The sequence below is a fragment of the Notamacropus eugenii genome, chromosome 5, assembly GCF_028372415.1.
Source record: "Notamacropus eugenii isolate mMacEug1 chromosome 5, mMacEug1.pri_v2, whole genome shotgun sequence".
Classification (NCBI taxonomy): domain Eukaryota; kingdom Metazoa; phylum Chordata; class Mammalia; order Diprotodontia; family Macropodidae; genus Notamacropus; species Notamacropus eugenii.
In genome coordinates this window covers 51,800,901-51,823,314 of record NC_092876.1, presented here as the reverse complement: position 1 = coordinate 51,823,314, position 22,414 = coordinate 51,800,901, and the positions used below count along the sequence as shown (strand labels likewise).

The following is a 22,414-nucleotide window of genomic DNA, read 5'->3' as shown; positions in this document are numbered from 1 at the left end:
TTAATATAAATTTTAGACTTTAATAAGGGCCAAAGTTTGAATTAAGAAGAGTCTGGACCTAATAGTCTCCTTTGTTTAGAGGATGTCTACACCTTGGGTTGTGAATAAACAATTTCAAAGGCCTGTTGAGGACAGGATGTCTGCAATCTGGGTGATGGGACTTTTCCTTACCTTGAATCACAAAGGCATTCTATGGAAGGAAGATGCCCATAGCCTGGGATCACAAAACCCAATTATAATGTGTTTACAATGTGAGAACTCCTTTCTCATGGCAAAATGTACTTAAGACAGTCAATTTCTGTACTAAGGCAGCCAGTTCTGATCCTGGCTCCATAGCGCTATGTAACCGTTTTCTTTATGGGGAATTGCTTAATTAATTAAATCATAAAATGTATGCATTTAGCCTGTTGCCTTTTCTCTAACTAAGTTTTCAGGTCAACATCACCAAGAAAACCTCCAATGAGGTCACTGAGTCAGACATGGCTGAAGATGAATGGACAACACCATCACCATCCTCCAAATCCCCAGGTTCACAAACAAGGTGTCACCCTTACCTCCTCATTATCTTTCACTTCTTCCCACATTTAATCTGTTGTCAACACCCATTGGTTTTACCTTTGCAATGTCTCTCCTATATATATAACTCCCTCTCTCTTCTGACACTGCCATTTCCCTGGTCCAGGACCTCATCACTTCACATCTGGCCTAGTGCAACAGTCTGCAACTGGGTCTTCCCGTCACAAGTCTCTTCCTACTCTAGTCCATCTTAGCCCATCAAAATGATCTTCCTGAAGTGCAGGTCTGACTATATATCACACACACACACACACACACACACACACACACACACACACACACACACACACACACACACCCCTACTTGATAAACTCTAATGGCTTCTCATCATTCCAAGGATCATATATAAAATTCTGCAGCATAAAAAACTCTTCACAATCTCCCCTATCTTTTCAGTATTCCTGCAACTTACATCCTTCCACAAACTCTGTCATCAAGTGACATTGGCCTCCTTGCATCCAACACTCCATCTCCCAACTGGACATTTTCTCTGGCTATCCCCCAAGCATGGAACACTCTCCTCACCTTTACCCTGGCTTCACTAGTTTCCTTCAAGTTTCAGTTAAAATATCACCTTTGACAAGAAGTCCTTTGCAAGCACCCTTAATATGACTGCCTTTCCTGTGTTAATTACTTCCTAGTTATACTATATACAGCTTCTCTGAACATAGTTGTTTGCATGAGACCTTTCTTATTTATCATCACCAGAGGTCACAGAGGAGGTCTAAGGCAGAAGGTCTGGGAATGGTTCTGTTATGTCTTCATGATGATCTTGAAAGAGGAATGAAAAGAGTAATACACAGACAGGAAGAAAGATCAGGGGAAATTATCTCACATAATCAGGGTGCAAAAGCAGAAATCTATACAAATAAAAAGGAAGGGTGAAGCAGCTAACATTTGAATTTCACTATCATCTGAACTAGACAAAGAAAGAAAGAATATATAAACACACACATACAGAGAATTGGGTACAGAAATAGGAGGGAAAGGGGAAAGATGAGAAGAAAGTGAGGACACTTACAGGGAGGGTACATTAAGGAAAGGATTAGGCTTAAGCAAAATAAACTCTAAGGATGTATAAAAATATTTATAGCACTTTAGGAGTGACAATGAATAGAAATCTGAGATAGTGCCCATCAAGTAGGGAATGGCTGAACAAGTTAGGGTATATGAATATAACAAAATACTATTATGATAAAGAAATGACAAAAGGAATGGTTTCAAGAAACATGGGAAGATTTGTATGAACTGATATAGAATGTACGAAATAGAACCAGGAGAACAATTTATACAATGACACAATATCGAAAAGACAAAAAACTTTGAAAGATTTACGAACTCTGATCAGAGTCATGACCAACTATGATTCCAGAGGACTAAAGATAAAATATGTTATTCACTTCTTGATAGAGAGGGGAAAGACTGAGAGTATATAGAGAGACAAAGAGAGACAGACTGATTTTTTTTCAGGCACAGTCAATGAAGAAATTTTGTTTTGCTTGACTTATGCTTATAAAAAGGGCTTTTCTTTCACTCTTGTTGTGTTGGTCCTTCATTGCCAAAGACCATGCCATTAGGGAAATGATGACAAGACTTGCACTTGACTTTGCTTTGAGTGAGGGAGGGCTGTGCAGGTCACCAGCCTCACTTCTCCTCCAGAGCCATCTGAATCCAGTGACCAGATATTCATCAAGATGACTGGAAATGACCCAGGATGCACTGGGAGACCTTGGGCCCTTGCCCTGGCTACTTCTTAAACAGACCTATTCAATGAATGGGCGTTGCCTCACCCTTTTACTCTTAGTAGGGGGAAGATGGTGGGATAGAGGCATGGAAGGTGGATTTTTACTGACTGAAAAGGATAAAATTTAATTACAAAGAAAAAAAAACCTGACCCCACTCTGTATCAGTCAGCTATGAGGAAAACAAAACAAAACAAAGAATGGCAACATTAGGCATTAGCTAATTTCTTTAAACAGAGAGCTTATTCTGGATGAGCTGGACTAATATTGAGATCTGATTCACTTTACTGGTCTTTGAGACAAAAATGAAAGGGATTTACAGAACCATGTCAACATTCCAGATTCTTACCTATCAGTACAGAGGTGATATTGATATCCAAACGAGGTCTGGCCTTTGCTTCCAACTTCAGTCGTGGAGGATGGAGGCGGCTGGCTGCCTGCTGTTGCCAGGATACAGAGCATGGCCATGGCTCAATAAATGGCTCCCAGCCTAAAAGAACCCAGGAAACATGACATATGTTCAACAGATACCAAGTAATATGGAGGAAAGCTGCTCATGAGTCCTAATGCCTGTCTAGCAAGGCTTTAGTAAACCACAGCTGATGGCTTTATACTTCCAGTTTATTTCAATGTACCATCTCTCATCATAGGACATTTGCCAGATGGCAAAAATGTCTACTGTGTGTATCTGCTACACAGAACCATTACTGATCTACTGCAAATGAAAGAAAGCACCCCAGATTCGAGTCAGATAAATAAAGTCATAGAGCTACTGTGGAAGGGCTGTTGGACTAAAAAAGTTTTATATAAATCAGCTGCTCTCTGGGTGTGTAAAATGGATATATCTGGAAGTATTTATATCACTCTAAGAAAATTTTTCTTTAATACAGATTAAAAAATAAGCAATTTACAAATGTGGGGAAAAAAACTATGTTCTCTAGCAGAACACAATCCAACAGACATTTTGAAAGTCTGTTATGCACAAGGTGCTATATGCTATGTGCAAAGTATAGGAAGAAACAAAGAAGCTTGCTATATTAAGACTCTCTTGGAGAAATACAACCAATGTGCAGATAAAGTAAAACAAAGCAATATGAGGGTACGGAGAGAACTAGTAATTTGGAGGAGGTAGCAAAAAAGGCTTGATGAAAGCAGGAGCAGAAGAGCTAAGTCTAAAAGGAAGACAAGGATTCTGACAGTGACAGACACAGACAGAAGAGATTCTAGACATGAGAGATGGCTTGTGAAAATGCAACAAGGCAGGATATGGAAAATCACTTTCAGGAGAAAATCCAGTTTGGTTGAACAGAGATTGAATGGAAGGGAGCAATATGAATAAGGCCTGAATCCAGTTCTATTCAACCCAAAAGTAGCAGCTTCAATTTAAGAGGATCAGTGTACCTCTAAAAAGGTAAATGATTCTCAAAAAAATTATTAGCATATGCCAGCCAGGTCTGAATACAGAAGATAAGAAAATACAAGGAGGGAAAGTGTAACCAATTCTAAAATTCCAAAATAATCATTATAAACGCAAGTTCCTTTTGAAAGTCTTAGGACTCAGCCAACATAATGCAATCTAATGTAATCAACCCCTACCTTTAGGGACTTCTGGTAGCTTACAAAAATGACCTTTCAAACCCTCCAAAAGAGAGTTTAATACCTTGGAAATACCTGCCTGATAACAGAAAGAAGTCTACTGTGTGTCAGCTCAAATAGATGTTTTTCCCTTCCATCAAACCACTTTAGCCCTCATCCATTCAGGAGACATTTCTCTGAATTAACAAGTGTTTATGTATACTAAGTATAGCACAGTAGCATTTCAAGTTCTGATGTGTGTGTGTGTGTGTGTATGTGTGTATCAGGTTCTGATCAACTCAAATTACTAATTATTCAAGTGGAGAGGATAGAATATATATATATATGGTCTCAATGGTTCTGTATATTAGGTATTCTGCCATTTTTAATAGGAAAATAAGCAAAATATTTGTTTTTTAAGAGCTATTATTCACTTAGCATGAACACATAAAACCAAAAGCCACTCCCGAAGACAGAAATGATCAAAGGATCGGAAGAAAAAGTTCTCAAAAGAAGAACTGCAAATTATTAGCAACCATATGGAAAAATGTTTCAAATCATCAATAGTAAAATAAATGCACATTGAAACAATTCAGGTTTCACCTCACATCCAATAAATTGACAAAGATGATAACAGATTAAAATCTAGGTCACTGGTAGAAGAGCTATTGAAATAAAGGCATACTAATAAATTGATAGTGGGGCTGCAAATTGGTTTAATCATTCTAGAAAGCAATATGCAATTACATAAAAATGACTACAACACCCATATTCTTTGTTCCAGAGATCTCATGGTTAGGCATATATTTCAAGGAGGTTAATAACAAAAACAAGAGCCCTGTATCAAATTAAGTGCCCATAAACTGAAAAAAAAGCTCAACAAGTTGTAGTACTTAGATGTATTATACTGTTACTGTGCAAATAAAAAATAATGAAAGAATAAGAATTCTCAGTAAAGAACACAGAGAAGTATGGGAAGACTGATTTGAACTGGTGTCAAATGTAGTAAGTAGAATCACAACTGTTATGTGGGACAGTGAATACTGTAAAATTATTGTGGTCAAGCTTTACTCCAAAGACAAGATATGAGAAGGCTCCATCTCCTGTTTATAGGAAGCACTTAGCAAATGTTTACTGACTGAATAACTGTTCAAAGGTGGGGGACTATGGGTATGGAATACAATAGTCAGACTTTTCAATAAGTTGCTTAGTTATGTTGAATTTTTTCCTCTTTTTAAATTCTTTGTGATGAGAGGTGGTTCTCTAGAGAACAAAGAAGGTATATGCTGGGAAATGTAGATAATGCAAAAAGAAAAACATAAAAATTTATTATTTTTTAAAATTACTAATGAAGGCTGAGCTAGCTAATAACTAACAGAGCCATAACTACAGAGAAAAAAACATATAGAAAGATCAACTAGTACAGTTTCATGTTCCAGGATGAGCCAAACTTTATAATCAAAAATAGTTAAATTAAAAAAAAAATCATTCAAGTTTTTTTCAACTATAACCTATCAGATATATTTCTAAAGATTGATCATTTTTATCCTATACATTTCTACAGCTCTTTGCTTTTTTTCCCTTTTGCCTTCATCCAAAACGAAATGTATGCTGGGTACAACTGACCCTACTGTATATATATTCTCCAAATCCTAGAGTTCTCGCTTACCTGACAGTGCACGGTTGTAATAATCTCCTGAGAGGGTAAAATGGGCATAACCCTCAGGGCTGGTTCTCACATGCTGCAGAAAATTCAAACCTATGATAAAAGAAACATCAAAAAAGAAACGCTGCTAACAATCGAGTTTCAAGGAAAAATACAACCAATATCTGACTAAACGTCATGAAGTTCTATTCCCAAAAGAAGCAATTTCAACGTGTGTATGTCCCACAGAAAACCCTGAATATATTCCTATAAGCAGAAATAAACATGGCCCAAGGATAGGGAAGGCAAGGAAAATGTGTTTTTCAGCCACACAGGGATCATCAAACCTAAGTAAAGATAAGGAGCATGAGTTACCTCTCAATTCCTCACCCCCTCCCACACGGAGATACCCCAAAGGTCTCACTCTAATCATATGCCTTAAATCTCAGGGCTGAGGGCACAACAGAGGCTCAGCTTCAAAAAGGAGGCTGTACTCAAACAACCATTTCCATAACACGATCCAAAGCAACTGGTGCCTTGAATAACCTTAGAGAAGTGATTTCTTATCAGTTTTTCATGATTTATTGTTTATACTCATGTTAAAAGGTCACTTAATCTTCATGTTAAATATGAAGACAGAGAGAAGAGGACCGTTTTTACTTAACCAGGATTAGTAATGATTGGATAGATTACTAGAAATAAGAAAGAATAACTGAAACTGTAAGACAAGAGTCTCATGACAGCAGCTTATAGCCAGCATTTATATAGCCTTTTCAGCTTTGCAAAGCCCCTTTACATACGATCTCATTTTATCCCTACAACCCTGGGTAGAAGCTGCTATTTTTATTCCATTTTACAGATTAGGAAACTGAAGCAGACAAATTGTCACTTGCCCAAGGTCACACAGCTAGTGAGTATGTGAACCTAGATTGGAAAACAGGTCACCATAATGCAGCTTCATAATCTTCCACAAAGTAATCTTATCTCACAGAATGAATCGTTTTCTCTATCATTTCTATCTTATACACTATGGTACGGTTTTATGTACATATATATGTGTATATACACACATATGTATACATATATATAGCTTATACACTAAGTATGTGTATATATGGAGATACATATATGTGTGTGTGTATGCATATATATACATATATATATGCATATATATGTATATAAACTATATTACATACTTTCCCACACCCCTAAAAAACATCCCAAAAAGGCCAAGCTGAAACAGGAAGGAAAAAGGCAACAACTATCTGCAGTAAAAACTAAGGACAACCCATTGGAGGCCATAGTCACTGAACTACCAAGCTAGAGCAAATAAAACAGATGCCAACGGAATAGTAAAGAAAACATTTATTGTGTTAAGCCCCAGCTTACAACCTAAAGAAGTAAGTTCATCCAGATCTAGGACAGTGCCTCACCCACTGGTGCTTTAAAAAACACTTGTTAAGACCATGAATACTGACTTTATTCCTTATGGAACCTGGAGAAAAGGCAAAAAAGAGAAAAATGCGCTGGCCTGGTAATGTTCAGTTTGGATTCACAAGCCTACTGCAGAAAAAACCCAAAAGTCCATTCTTGGGAGGATAATAGACTCTCTTGGAGATAGTCACAGCAGTCATGGGTCTTGTTCCAGACCCCGTGGCCTCTCTGAGAGGCACAAAGAGCCAGCAGTTGTGGACAAAGATGGTTCTTGGGCAACAAGCAGGACTCAGTGGTCTCCCTACCAAAACCCAGCATCATTGGTTGTAAATCACTAGCTTAAGGATGCAGTTTCAGCTCAGTCAAAAAGTATCACCCAAAGAATCTTTTTTAGCAACATTCTTAAACTACTACTGGGTCCCGGCTCAAAATGATGCAAAATTAAGATTAAACAAGGCAGTAAGACTTCAATTTCTGCTTGTGGTGGAGCAAAATTCACCAGGAAGAGCTTAGTGCTTCTCATTCATTTGGTCTGTTCTATTTCTTACAGCAGTTAGTGTACAGAATTCACTTTTTCTACTGTGATACAAATACATTAGGAGTATAGGGTAAATCTTTTATTCATCTCTGAATTTCCCTAACAGGGATTTAAATGTATAACATGCTTCAAGAAAGGTCAAAGGATGAACTGAAGGTAAATGATTGAAAGACATACCCTCCTTTTGTTTCAACTATTAAAAAAAAAAACTACTGCAACTGCTGGGTCTCGGAGGAGCAATTTACAACTGGCAGTTTATTTGCAGAATGATCTGGTTCATGGGATTATTTTCTGAACTTGTCTTCTGGAGCAGGTCAATACTACTGACACACTGTTGGTGGAGTTGTGCACTGATCCAAATATTCTGGAGAACAATCTGGAACTAAGCCCAAAGGGCTACAAAACTGTGTATGCCCTTTGATCTAGCAATTCCAGTACTAGGTCTATATATCCCAAAAAGGAGCAAATAAAAGAGAAAAGGACCTATCTGCACAAAAGTATTTATAGCAGATTTTTTGGGGTGGCAAAGAACTGGAAACTGAGGGGATGCTAATCAAGTGGGGCATGGCTGAACAAGTTGAGGTATACGGTTGTGATGGAGTACTATCATGCTGTAAGAAATAATAAGTAAGATGGTTTCAGAAAAGCCTGGGATGATTTATATGAACTGATACAAAGTGAAGGGAGCAGAACCAGGAGGTCACTGTAAACAATAAGAGCAATATTGTCTGATGATTAACTGTGAAACATAACTTAGCTATTCTGATCAAGATAATGATCCAAGACATTTCCAAAGGACTTATAATGAAAGATGCTGTCCACCTCCAGAGAAAGAACTGATGGAATCTGAATGCAGATCAAAGTATACTTTTTAAACTTTTTCTTTTTTTTGGCTTGAGTTTTCTTTTGCAACATGGCTTAAATGGAAATGTTTTACATGACTCAACACGTATAATTTATATCAAATTGTTTGCCTCTCAAGGGGAAAGTAGAGAGAGAATTGGAAAATCAAAGTTTTGTTCACATGTAATTGAGAAAAAATAGAATAATAAATATTAAAAAAAACCAGAGAATAAATGCTACACTCATAAAAGACACATAAGAAGTTGAAGAATCAGGCCATTATTTACAAAGCAGACCTGTTAAAACAAGAGAAATTTCATTCAATGAAACTGACTGTTACCAGTGTACAGTGGAAGGCTATACAGCATAAGAAAACCCAAATTTCCTCCTGGAAAAACACACACACAAAATGCTAAATTGATTATTTATATTTCAACCAATCTGCTACCTAGTAAAATAAACATGAGCAACATAAAAAAAAATAGGCCCAAAAGATTCCAAGATCACTAGGAATATTTGGGATCAATCTGATCCATACTCACGGGAAAAGGTGAGCTCAGCAAGGGGAACATCGCAATCCATGCAGTCATCAATAAAACAGATGCAAACGCTCTCAGCTTTAATCTCCACTCCTGATACCAACTGAGCTGGCAGAGTCCCCTGGCTCTCTTTCCGGTCAGACACTGCTGAGATGGACTTTAGGGGCTCAGCATTTTTAAACAACCAAGTGGCTGCCTTCTTCAGTTGTCCTTCAAAAAAAAAAAATCAACTCAACTAATTGTCAGAGGAGCAACAGTAACAGACTAAGAGAATGCCAAAAGGAGTTTCTAGGACCTTACAGAAAAGCTTAGACTCTGTAACGGTCTCTGAAAAGATGTCTATCTTTGTACCAAAAAGATGGGGCGAAGTCTGGTGACAGAGGAAGGCTGATTTGTTCACTCTCTTCCCTGAGGGGGCAGGGGGTCTTTCTGCTTCTCTTCCCCCATCTATCTGGGGGCGGAAGAGATGTACTTATTTCCGTACATGTTTATTCCTCCTACAGGATTATAAACACCAGAGGGGAAGAATCACCTATTTATCTCTGTATTTTTCTCAGCATCAAAGAGAGTTCTATGCATATAGTAAATACAAGAAATGTTAGCTGAATTTAACTGAACTGAAGAAAGGAAGGTGGGAAGAAAGCAAAGAAAGGGAAACACTGAAACACACCAGGGACTGTGGTCGCCAAACAAGATATATACTAGGCAGAGTTTATCATTTCTACAGATTTTCAGAACACTGTGATTTCAAATGAAGTTCATAGGGTTTTAGGAGGGAGCAATGAAACTAAAAATCCTGACTTAAGTTACCTTGACACACCAAAAGAGCCCGGCGACAATCCTCCACACTAAACCCCAGTTCTTGCAGTCGGGCCAACTGTAACTCTGCAAAATTAGAGATATCAGAAATGCAACTTTTCTCAGACCAATCAATCAAAAAAAGAGAAATTCAGAAATTTCTCACTGAGATGCCTCATTACTATTAATAAAAAAAAATAACTCCCCCAAACTGTAGGTTTATGTTATAATAACCTTTTTTTCCTTACTGTGATGTCTTTATATTAAAATGGAGATTCAAAATTTTGTGACATATATTTATATATATGTATATACTATGCATACACATACACAGATTTAAAATTTTGTTTCATTTACACATACACACACATATATATGTGTGCAAATATTACATATTTATATATAAAATTTTAAATCTCCTTAAGAAAGCATGGCAAGAGAAGAAAAGGTTACATTTAATAATATATATTATAACATATAATTATATATATGTAATAAATCCTCAGTTTGAGGGGTTTATTTTTGTTGAACAGAAATGAGACATCTCAGTGAGAAATTCTGAATTTCTCATTTTTGACTTATGTAATACACATACATATATACTGTATATCACACACACACACATATACATAATAATAATATATATACACATTCTTTGGAAGAAAATACAGGACCCGCTCTTATGGCCTGGAGACATTCATAAAAATAACAGAACAGTTGATAAAATTTCCAATGAAAGTTCCCTATACTTGTGCAAAAGGAATACTCAAGATTACCAAATGACAAAGTAGACAGGGGTAAGAATGCCCAGCTCCTAGTTAAACACATACCTAGGAGAGGGTCTAGAGTGCGCCTGGGACTGTCCCTGGTTTCAGGGATCGTTGAGGTCTCACTGCTCCGGACGTGCCCTGGAAAGTGACTGCTGGCAGAGGCTGCCTCCGCTACCACTGAGTCTGGCACTGCAACACTAGTCTGCTCTGGTATGGACTTTGCGATGGCCAGAAACAGTTGAACATCATTGTAGGAGAGTCTGATATCCAGGCTTTGTAAATGAATCTAGCAAAAGAAACCAAGGTTACTTTTCTAAAGGATATATTTAGCTTTATTTCTTCCTCTCTCACACATACAACTGCTTTTATGAAATCTTTCCACAACACTAAAAGTTAACACATCGAAAGCAATAGATGACATTTGTCACTCCATGCGTGGCAGGGTGCAAAGACCTTAGAATCAGGCACTGTTTGTAGGTAGGAAGTCCTAGATCCGAAATTCAAGGGTTACACAACTGTCCTTCAATACAACTGGCACCCATGATTTCTTCAGTGTGGGTTCTGTCTCTACCAACACAGATCATAATCCCATTAAATCTTAGTGGATGGAGAATCACGATAAGTTACTGTGGTCAAAAACATTCATCACCTAATGGAGCACCCCTTCTTGTTGAGTATCTCTTCACCTACCACAGACTAGTGCTGTTCCAACCACATTCAGGCCTTATCAGTTGGGTGAGAACAACCTAAACTTATCTTCCACTGCCCAGGACTTCAAGAGCCTAGACAGATACTGATGTGGCATGTACCACGGCAACTGGAAAATACTAATGAGCATTTCCAAAGAGGAAATTTCAGTAACTTAGTATTCAGACAGTAATGAGGCTGAACCTAAAAAAAGAATCTTTTTGAAAAAAATAATCAGGAAAAAGAACAGCATGAAGAGAGGAGCTGCCTCATCTTCCTGGACCGCCCTTCTCACTCAAGAGAGACACAGCCATCACCAACGATTAATAGCACTCATCTGACTCAGGAAAGTGATTTTTACTAAAATAACTCACCTAAAAAGCAAGCTCCAATACGCTGCACATGAAACCAACCTCAGACCCAAAATACACTAACATCTATTTTTCCCAGAGACTCTGCACAGATAAAATCTGTGATGGCAATGCAACTGCCAAAAACAGACTGTTTTTAAAATTGTGACTCAGTGACAACTGCTAAGACGCTTAGATGTGGCTTACTTTCCCTCTCTGGGATCCTCTCAGATGAAGAAACAAATGGATGTACCTAGCAATACAAATCTCCTTTCTTTTTCCCAACACCTATGGCTCAAACAAATGAACTACTCCTTTTCCCTCCCCAGTTATTCTGGCATGCACTCAAACACTATATGGGCAACTATTTGTTAAAGTCTAGAGAGACAAAACACTTAAGAGTGGTTCCTTCCTGCCTATCAGACATGACATTCAAGACCCTTAATTAATTTGTTCCACTTTCTCTCTTTATTCCCCAACCAGCAATCTGCTACCATCAGGCTGGTCTCTTTATCAGTCTCCACATACGCAATGCCATTCCTGCCTCCGCAGCTTTGAATAGAAGGTTCTTTGGAGCGGGAATGCCCTCTCCTCCTCCTTCCTGCCTAGTCAAATCCTAGCTATCATTCCAGGCTCACCACACATCCTAACTCTTTCATGAAACCCAACACTCTTATCTAGCCCATAGTGATCTCTCTCTTCCTCAAAACTCTTAGTGCACTGGTTTGTCTGTTCCAAATAATAGGATACTTGTGTTTCTATTGCCTATTACCATTCGCTAAGTTGTTCATGATCCTACATTTGATGTCCTCAACAAGACTTCAAAGGATTGAATTCAGTCAACATCATTTGGTGTTTACTACATCACAGTCCCACATCTTATCCTTCTTTTGGACAACCTGCAGCATCCAGCAGAGTCCTGGCTGTACACAGAAAGTGCTCAGTAAAGAACTGTCGGCTGGATTTAACAAAACAGAGAGTATTCAACATCTACCATCTTTTCCAGCATTACCTCCAGGATAGGGGGGAAATCTTCACTGTTGAAGGCATCCATCAACCCAGAACTGTTTTGATAAGAAGAATTTCCCACCAGCTCAACTTGAATTTGTACTGGATCAACAATGGAGAGAGCTGTGTCCTGCTCGTTCCCCAGGCGGCATGAAAACACCTAGGAATGAAAATGGAGGGTGGCAAGCATTACTGTCTGAGGTTACAGGAGAGCTGCCTCTGGTGACAGGTTGGGGTTGTATATTTTCCTAGAGTCTTTTGTGATGTAAAACTAAACCAACATCTTTATCTTTCCAACAGATGAGAGAGGGAAAAGAAGAGCGCTCACTCACTTCAGCCTCCCCTTTGCACTCCTCTCAGCATTCTCCAGCACTGCTGAGAAATGTGTTAGCAAGGGTCTTTTGTTAGATTCAAAAGCAGCTCATTATATTCTCTTTGTAAATTTTCCCTGAATGACGGGCCAAGGGGATCTCAGAATTCAGATTCAAGTGTGCTGTCCAAAGAATCAAGCTGAAAGGGGCTTCCAGGATTGAAAGGAATCTCAAATATTCTACCAGGCAGTGTTCCTAAGACTTTAGGACAGCAAAACTTCCTTTTCTTTTTTTCTCCAAGAGCTGCTGCTACACAAAGCCCAATTGTACCTGACAGTTCATTCATCAATCACCAAGATACCTCATTCAAAGCTGGCATTGTGGTGGCTTGGAAAGCAGATGAATTTATGCAATTTCATTATCAACTCACATAAGACCATACCAGTATGCAAATCCCTAGTTCCCACTCTCAAACTAGGACTGGACCTTTGGGGGGTAGGAGGGAGTTAGGCCAAGAAGAGAGGGAGGGATGAGAATAAGAAATAAAACCTCCCCAAAGATTTAGTTCATTTGTATCCGGCAGCACAGTCTCCCCCCCCCAAAAAAACCACCACATATTGCTAACAGTGGAATAGACTGTATCTTATTTCCTTAGCTAGTGCTATAGAAAGAGCAGGAGACTTGAGGGAGAGCCCTAGGTTCATAGCACACCTCTGACACTTACTAGTAACATGATCATTTCCAAATTCATTAGTATCTCTAGGCCTCCTTTTTTTCAACTGAAAAATGGGGTTGGTATCTGCACAATCTACCTCATAAGGCTGTTAGGAGGTTCAAATGAGAGTGTATGAAAAATACTTTTCAAACCTTATGGAGTAAGTAAATGGCTGGTCTTATTACTGAATAACTGCTAAGTAATACCATAGGAAAGAGTGTGTGAGTGTTCGTCCTTTGTTGCCGAAGAAGACCATGCCATCAGAGAAATGGTGACATGACTTGCACTTGACTTTGTTTTGAGTGAGGGAGGGCTGTGGAGGTCACCAGCCTCACTTCTCCTCCAGAGCCATCTGAACCCAGTGACCAGATATTCATCAGGATGACTGGAGATGACCCAGGATGAGGCAATTGGGGTTAATTGACTTGCCCAAGGTCACACAGCTAGTGAGTGTCAGGTGTCTGAGGTGAGTTTTGAACTCAGGTCCTCCTGACTCCTGCACTGGTGCTCTATCCACTGCACCACCTAGCTGCCCCACCATAGGAAAGAAGATAGCCTAGAAAGGAAGGGAAAGAAAAGAGCTTAGCCAATGGCTAAACTCTAAGCCAGGGGGTTTTAACTTGGGATTCATGAACTTGAAGGGAAAAAGGTACATCTTTATTAACCTAGAATTAGTTTCCTTGGTAATCCTTTATAATTGATTATATTTAAAAATGTTGTTCTGAGGAAGAGTCTACTGACTTCACCAAATACCCAAGGGGTTGATGATATGAAAAATAACAACAGCAGCTAACACCCAGACAGCACTGACCGCGAGCCAAGCCTGTGCCAAGTGCTTGGCAATTATTATGCCGCTTGATCTTCACAACAACCCTCTGAGGTAGGTGCTGTTATCATCCCCATTTTAGAGATGAGAAAGCTGAAGCAATCAGAGGTGAAGTGACTTGCTCAAGGTCACACAGCTACTATGTGTCCGAGGCTGGACTTGAATTCAAGTTTACCTGACTCCAAGCCTAGCACTCTATCCATTGGTTTACCTAGCTCTAGCCAAATTCTCTGATATTGTAAGGAAAGAAATCCTAAAGAAGATCAATGGCCCAGAAATGATACAACTGAATATCTCCCCTATTTGCCTGTTCCTCCAGAGACAAAAATGCCACTTTTAGAAAGTCTTTCCTTTAGGTCCAGGATATTCTTCTATAAGCTCCTCTTTCAAAATGCAAATATTCCTAGGAGTCCTTGGCTTGGACTCCTCTAGCAGAATGCTCCTGATGCTCAGGCAGCACATGAGCACTAGGCATTCCATGTAACACCCCACTTTCCAACAACTTCCCTGCTCCCCCAGGAGAAACTGATCCCAGTGAATTCTTTTCACTGATAACTGGTAGCACCTTATCTTCTTCCTCCCTTGCCTCTCCCTTCTGTCTCCCCAAAGTCTTCCTTTAGAGAAGACTCCAAACTTGCAGAATTTGCCACTTTTCATCAGCATCTCTGCTTGGTTTTGACTTCATGGAACATCATACCTCCATGCTAGGTATCCTCTAGGCCTTCTCCACCCCCATGCCCACTTTTCAGTTGCCTTTTATGTGTCTGATGTGTTTGCTCATTAGATTATAAGTTCCTTAAGGGCAGGGACTATCTTCCTTTCTTCTTATTTGTATCCCTAGCATTTAGTACAATGCCCGGCACATAGTAAGCCCTTAATAAATGTTTACTATATTGAACTGAATCTAATTGTTTTAAATGGAAACATTTCCCATCAAATACTCCAGTACTGAGCTGAGCATGTATCACTCAGGGGACATCATGCCTTCTCACCTCGATACCAAATAGGCTTCCAGAAAAAGGGCGATCCACAAATCTGGGCTTGTAGGTGAGCACTGTGGTTCCTTTTAATATTATGGCATTGGTATCAAAGCAGGACATATCTTCAACAACCACAAATTCAGTGCCTGAAAAAGATAGCACCAGTTAAAATCCAAAACCTAGAGGCTGAAGAACTACCCTGTTCAGTCAGAAAGGGAGCCAATCTTTCTAACAGAAACTAAAACACCTTCCACCAGGAAGAGAAGCCATTAACTATGAAGATGTGCTCTCCAGGAGATAGGCATTATATTTCATCTTAATCATAAACCAACCCTTTGACTGTAACCAGTAGCAGCTGACCCCATAAGAGTACCCTGTAGATTGATCACAGCTGAAAACAGTATTTCCTTCACAAAAACGATTAAAACTAGATATCTTGGGAGACTTCAGGTATTTTAGAAACACACAAGATGGGGGTGGGCAGGGGAGGGTGGGGTGGAAGTGTCCATTAAAGAAGGCACAGAAAACATACAAAGATACTCCAGTTTACCCATAAGTACCATACTGCCTACGCAGTCAGGTACTCAAGTTTACATTTCTCAAATGAAGAGATGTGGGGAAGAGTTTTCAGCTCATCTGTGAATAACAAGTGTAACTGAGCTTTATACAATGACTGCATCTCTAAAAGGACACATAGTTTAAACACACAAGAGAAGCCTGCTATCTGAAAAATAGCTAAATTAAAACCTTTTGTAAATGAAAAAAACCTTTGTAAAGCAAACTATCTCCACCAGATTTGTCTGCTTTGTAAATCTAGATTTTTGCACACCGATTTACTTAGAGCTGAGTACATCTGAATGAAGCTTTAGAATGAGTAAACTAGAGCCAATTAACATGGAGTATTTTGTCTCTGGTGCCTAAGCTGGAGCTACACATCAAGTGATCACATGAGAATGAGGGTCGCATCCTTTGGCAGCTAAGCATTAACATTCACTTTTTAGCTCCAGGCTCAGCTGAAATCAAAGGCCATATAAGCAAGGTCAGTTTCTAGAAAGACTGCATATATATCCAAGGGTGCACATAACCAAGTACCATAAGTTACTCTGACTGAGAAAATATTGCAGAGAAAATATTCTGTAACAAATGCTTTGAGGTCCTAAAGATCACATTAAGAATCAATAAAGAGTGCATCTGATTCAGCTCAATATGGAGGCCTGCCACATTTGCTCACCTGTCACATTGACCTTGACTTCCAGATGCCTCTCTGTAGACACAGGGAGGGAAGACCGCTTGGTAACTACCCCACTTTTCACTGTTTTGGGGAACACCGTTGTTTCGCTGTTATAGTTACGCTGGCGTGAAGGTGGGACACTCTCTGGTTTCTTTATATCACTGGGAGTGTGGAGAAAATCATGGACCAGCAGTAGCCAGTCAAATATGAGGAACACTCGGAGGTTGTTGAGAACAACCGTAAAACATGAAGAATCCTTGGTGGACCTAGAGGAAGAGGAAGAGAAATAAAGGCTAAAAAGAAACAAAAAAGATATCATTTCCATTTGATGTTTTTCCTCACTAGTTTTGGTATCTGGTATCCCAATGTTTCCTAAAACAAGAATGTCAAGTATCAGTACAGAGAGAGCACGAGAACTGTAACAATAGATTCAGCCTCTAGCTAAAAGTGCAGTAATGCAATAGGCTAGTCAAGGGTTGTTAACAAAGTACTTGGTCTCCTTAGTGACTAAAATATTTTCCTTTATTGACTATATGTTAAAATGGAAGGCATGACTAGCTAAGATCTAAAGTGGAATGAAACCTATGTTTCTTCAGGGTTTAGAGCTCTTGACCTAAATAAGAAGGTACAAGCAACAGGATAAAATCAGAGAAGGCTGAGGCATGAGGGAAGGGGTGGGGATGAGAAAAGAGGAATGGATGTATCACAACCTTACCCCCTCAATTTCAGATCTATGTTGGATACCTAAGGAGATCCAAGTATTGGCCTCAGATCAACATATGATGAAAGATGTGTGTGTGTGTGTGTGTGTGTGTGTGTGCGTGTGCATGTGTGTGTGTGTGCATGTGCGTGGGTGTGGGTGTGTTGTGTTGGAGCAGAAAGGGAAAGAAGTAAGCATATGCTTAGGAAATCCTTACAGGGACATTCCAGGTAACCTTGGCCCCACCCTCTAAGAACAGGAGTTTCCTTTGAGTGAAACACTACCCTCTGCAAGCTGCTTTTACAGAAGGTAATGCTCAGTCTCCACCCACTGCTATTACTATTAATTCAAAAGAATCTGACTTGAGGAGGTGGCCATAATTGGTTTCCCCAGCCTCTCTGGGGAAATCTGGCTTGCTGTTTTCAAAAAAGGACAGAACAATGAATGTCTCCCTTCACACAGACCCAGCATTTATCACAAACATTTTCCCTTTTGTCAGAGAGAAAAAATGCTACCCTTAGTGAACTTTTTCCACCCCATTTTGAATGCAAATTGAGAGGGCTAGGCACTTAATTTGATGATCTAGAATGTCAAAGTGTGTCTGATACCCTTTGCTGGAAAATATTCCAAGCATTTAAATACTGTGAACCAATTTATATCTGACACACACATCACAGCTAGGAAATCTCAACAGAGGGATAATTCTTCTGTGAGAAGCTTCTGCACTCTGAAGTTACAATCAGGATGGCATTTAACCCCCTCACCACCAGGGGTATTTTTTCAGCAAAAGCCACGGTAAGACTTAATCATTCAGTTCCAACAATTTATGAGCCAAAAGGAGATAATTATCAGTCCAGAAAAATAATGCCTGAAAGGCTCCCTATCTCCACATAAAAAGAAATATGGCTGATCAGATAAATGACTGTCAAAGAATTAGATCAGATAACTGTAAAGAGAAAGCCCCAAAGTAGCTGTGTTCTAATTTGGAAACAACATGCTCAAACTACCTCCTAGCCCAGAGGTGGGGAACCAGCAGCCTCGAGGCCACATGTGGCCTCCTAGGTCCTCAAGTGTGGCACTTTGACAGAATTCCAACTTCACAGAACAAACTGTTTGGATTCAGTCAAAGGGCCACACTTGAGGACCTAGAAGTCACATGTGGCCTCGAGGTTGCAGGTTTCCCTACTCCGGTCCTAGCCCAATCTTGCTCTTCAAACAAATATCTACCGCACATCAAAACCAGCTTATCTGATTTCATCAATTAAATGACTAGAATTTGGGGGTGGGGTGGAGGTGGGGTGATAACTTTACTGAACCTTAAAAGTCTATTAAAAAGTGCTCAAGAGCCTTATTTGCATTTATAAATTAAGCACCTACTATGCATACCAAGCACCATACTTGTTACCATGCTTGATAATGCCTGACCAACAGTGAGTGCTTAATAAAGTTTGGGTGGTTGGGGTGCATGCTGTCGTAGGGTGAGAGGACAGGAGAGATGGGGAGAAAATTTGGAATTCAAAATCTTGTGGAAGTGAATATTGAAAACTGAGAATAAATAAATTATATATAAAAAATAAATACATAGATAGTTTCTCACTCATTCATCCATTTATCCAGGACATAGAGTGGCTACAGCCCCGGGCTTCAAGGTACCTGCATGCAAAGGAATTCATCTACTACATGGCTAGAGCAACTTCACATAAAAACAACTGATCACTATCACTGCCACCTCATCCTCTCAGGGAGCCCGTGCCAACTGAATAGACACTATTTCTCCTCCAAAGTCTAGCACAGGCCTCTGCACGCAGTAAGAACTTAATGTATATATTTGTCGATTGACCACTGGATGAATCATCTTGTAGGAACATTTTTTTCATCTTTTCACATTTTCTCTGGCTTTTCTTCTATTTAAAAATTTCATAGCTATAATATATCTGCTGGCAATGGGCCTCAGGAGTGTGAACACTATTACTGGCATGTCACATCATAACTTTTCCCAAAAAATGAATACATACTTGTAGCCTGATTTCTTCTCAATCACACCTAAATTCTTTCAGTCTCCAGGCCTGTGCTTATACATAAAACATACTGACAGTACAGTACTCTCACAGGAGAAGATGAGGAAAATGATGGGAAAGAAGCTTAAGGTTGCATTTAAATGTGAAAAACTGAGGAATTTTATTACAAAACTAATTTTATTTCAATTATTTGTATATGCCATTGTTTTTCTTCCTGAATCTGGATAACTTGTTTTAAGTGATCTGACATGTGTAGACATGGTTTTAAAAATAGTAGGTAGGTTTATGACTGTGGCTCAATTCTGAATTTCTAAAACTCCATTAAGCAAAAGAAAAAAAGCAAAACTCAAGAGAGACATCTACTGGCACATAATTCCAACTGCAGGTATGAGTACTGATAGTTCTGAATTACACAATGAGCTCTAGATTATTAGGCCTTGGGAACTGATTAGCTAGGAGATGTGAACTGGAAGGAAAAGTCTAAGATGAACCAAGGGTTTCCTGCACAGGAGACCAAGTAAATAGAGCTGCCACAAAATGAAATAGAGAAGTCAGGAAGAGAAGAAAACTTAGGGAGAAAAAGACTGCAAGTTGGCTGAGTGAGTAGCAGGTTAGGCCTGGGAGTCAGGAAGACCTGAGTTCACATATGACATCATCTGACCCTTAGCAAGTCATGTAACCTCTGCCTGCGTCAGCTTCCTCACCTACAGAATGGGAATAACAAGAGCACCTACCTCCAAGCGTTTCTAGAAGGATCTAACGAGAATACTGGTACAGAGTTTTCCAAACTTTAAAGGACTCCATAAATGCTAGCTGTGACTATTATAATAAGTCAAATTTTAATCATGTTGAGTGTGAACAGCAACTTGATGCAATGGAAAGCAGGTATAGGAGTCAGAGGCCTTGGATTCCTATCCTGACCCTTTCTCCTCCTATCATTCAGCTTCCTGTCAGTAAACCAACTGTCCATGTAGTGATTCCCCAATGCCACAGGACAACAGTCAGGAGACAGCATCAGAGAACTTTGATTCATTCCCCCGTGGTCACAGAAGGAAACCAGAGACCAGAAGGTTAACTCCCATTACCTGAAATGCAATTCAATCTGAATCGACCCTTGGGTTGTGCTGTTCTTTGAGGGCTGAAAGATGCAGTTGAACACGTTGGGCACGCCAGGACTCGTCTTCTGCCCAGCATAGCGGGTGTCAAAAGCCATCATGGAGTGAGAAACCAAGTTTATGGATTTGGTTTGGTTGGAAAAACTTTCAAAAAGCAGCTTGCATTTCTTAAAGTCAAACCTAAGGGGTCACATGTAAATCAAATCAGCTTGTTAAGCACCATTTTTCTAGTTCCTACACACAAAAAGTTAACTGTGACAAAACCACAAAACTCCTAAGGATAATCAGATCTATGCCCCAAGAGCCTCAGGTTTGCTTCTACCACTGATAGTTTGGTAACCTCAAATAAATGACTTATTTTCTCACAGACTCCAAATTGGAAACGATGTCAGAGGGTACCCAGTTCAATCTGAGCCTGAGCAGAAACCCCACCTCCAGGCCCTGGTTTCCTGTTTGCCAAAGAACATGTCTTTCTCCATAGGGATATATAATGATGAAAATTTACAACCACAAATTCATTCTATTCCCAATGTATCCAAGTTACCTGCCACAATCCTGAAAAGCCAAGATAACAAAGACTCAGAGGCTGTCACATACCTATAATGCTTTAAGATTTACAGAAGGGCTTTCCTCATCACAACCTTGTGAGGAAGAGAGCACATTATCTCCATATTGCCGAAGAGAAAACACAGAGAATTTAAGTGGCTTGCCTCTAGTCACCCTGTGTGCAACTCCAATGTTGGAGCTGAGGTCTGACACCAAGTTAATCCCCACATTAACTCCATGTTGCCTCTCCATCTGCAATACCCCTTAAGTCAACCTGGGTTAGTAACTGTACCAAATGATGCATAAAAATATCTAAGAAGGTCATCTACCACATGTGACATTCCACTTGCTCCTTGTTATCTCAGGATCACAGAGAGAGGGCCTCTCACCAGGGCCTGGGATTGACTACACAGGAGCAGGGAATTTCTCCCTCTGCTTCCTTCTCAGATTCTGGTCCTCCATCTGCAATTCTGGGCATGCCAGTATCTTTTCTAAAGGGTCACCATGACTTATTAAGAAAAACAAACCAAAAAATGTGTACAAATGTGTACCAAAATAACACTACTGACAACATTAATAGAACACCCATTGAGGACGGCTTTCCCTGGAAAAGGGATGAGTCGCCTCCAGGCTCCTAATCCTCTCGATCCCTATGTACTGTTTTCAGATATGAAACGGCAAATTTATGCACCAGAAGAGCTCTACCAGTGAAATCACAGACCACTGAGGTCCAACTTGGAGCCTTGGTCTTATCAGTAGCACCTTCCCCACCCCTTAAGCTAAACAAACATGGGCCATGTGAAACTCTACATGAAAACAAATCAGTGGCAAATGGCCATTTGAGTCATACCTGGCCAAAGATCCAGCCCCTTCTTTTCCTTTTTTGTCTTTAAGTTCTAGACTGACATTCACCATGTCAATAAGGAAACACATGCAAGTGTAGACTTCACCACTCAGCACAGTCTATAAAGGAAAAATGCTAGTTAGTTTATAACAAGGGCATTTCAAAAACCTTCTGAAGAAAGCAAACAAAGCAACGTGTTTCTCACTCCCTCTGTTCTTGGGGAACTGTGAGGGAAACAAACCAGGTATAATTTGGGGAGAACACAGGGTTTCACTCACATGAATTCGGGGGTCCTGTAAGTCATAAGGACGCATAAATTCCTCGACGGGCTCTCCAAGGTTGTTTTCCAATAAACCGCGGATCAGCTTATATTTACATAAGTCCAATGAACAGTGAACTGAGGACAAGTTGCCATGAATGGATATGTCTGGCACTGTATGACTTATTTCCCTAAAGAAAAAGAAAAGATAGCCTCCTTTAGCAAATCACCAATTTAATAGTGGTATTTTTGCATGGCAGAACAGACCCACAAGTTGGAGAATTTTACCTTGCTAATGACATTTCCCATAGAGTCAAGGAATTATAGACTTTTAGCGCTTACAAACCTCATTTATAAGAGGGA

General features: G+C 39.6%; 1 protein-coding gene across 6 annotated transcripts in view; it reads right to left on the bottom strand.

The window, feature by feature from the left end:
• Window positions 1–22,414, bottom strand: part of VPS13D (vacuolar protein sorting 13 homolog D) — a 335,894-nt gene that overhangs the window by 237,369 nt on the left and 76,111 nt on the right. For all 6 annotated transcript variants that reach the window (XR_011967006.1, XM_072608911.1, XM_072608914.1 and 3 more), the window contains 11 exons: window positions 22,071–22,242; window positions 21,799–21,911; window positions 20,373–20,582; window positions 16,570–16,835; window positions 15,351–15,484; window positions 12,511–12,666; window positions 10,522–10,747; window positions 9,704–9,778; window positions 8,897–9,103; window positions 5,564–5,653; window positions 2,669–2,809 (listed from right to left, as the gene is read on the bottom strand). Coding sequence is in view for 5 of the 6 variants with exons in the window: in XM_072608911.1 (XP_072465012.1) it covers window positions 2,669–2,809; window positions 5,564–5,653; window positions 8,897–9,103; window positions 9,704–9,778; window positions 10,522–10,747; window positions 12,511–12,666; window positions 15,351–15,484; window positions 16,570–16,835; window positions 20,373–20,582; window positions 21,799–21,911; window positions 22,071–22,242 (1,790 nt within the window). In the remaining variant the exon portion in view is untranslated. The remainder of the gene's footprint in view (window positions 1–2,668; window positions 2,810–5,563; window positions 5,654–8,896; window positions 9,104–9,703; window positions 9,779–10,521; window positions 10,748–12,510; window positions 12,667–15,350; window positions 15,485–16,569; window positions 16,836–20,372; window positions 20,583–21,798; window positions 21,912–22,070; window positions 22,243–22,414) is intronic.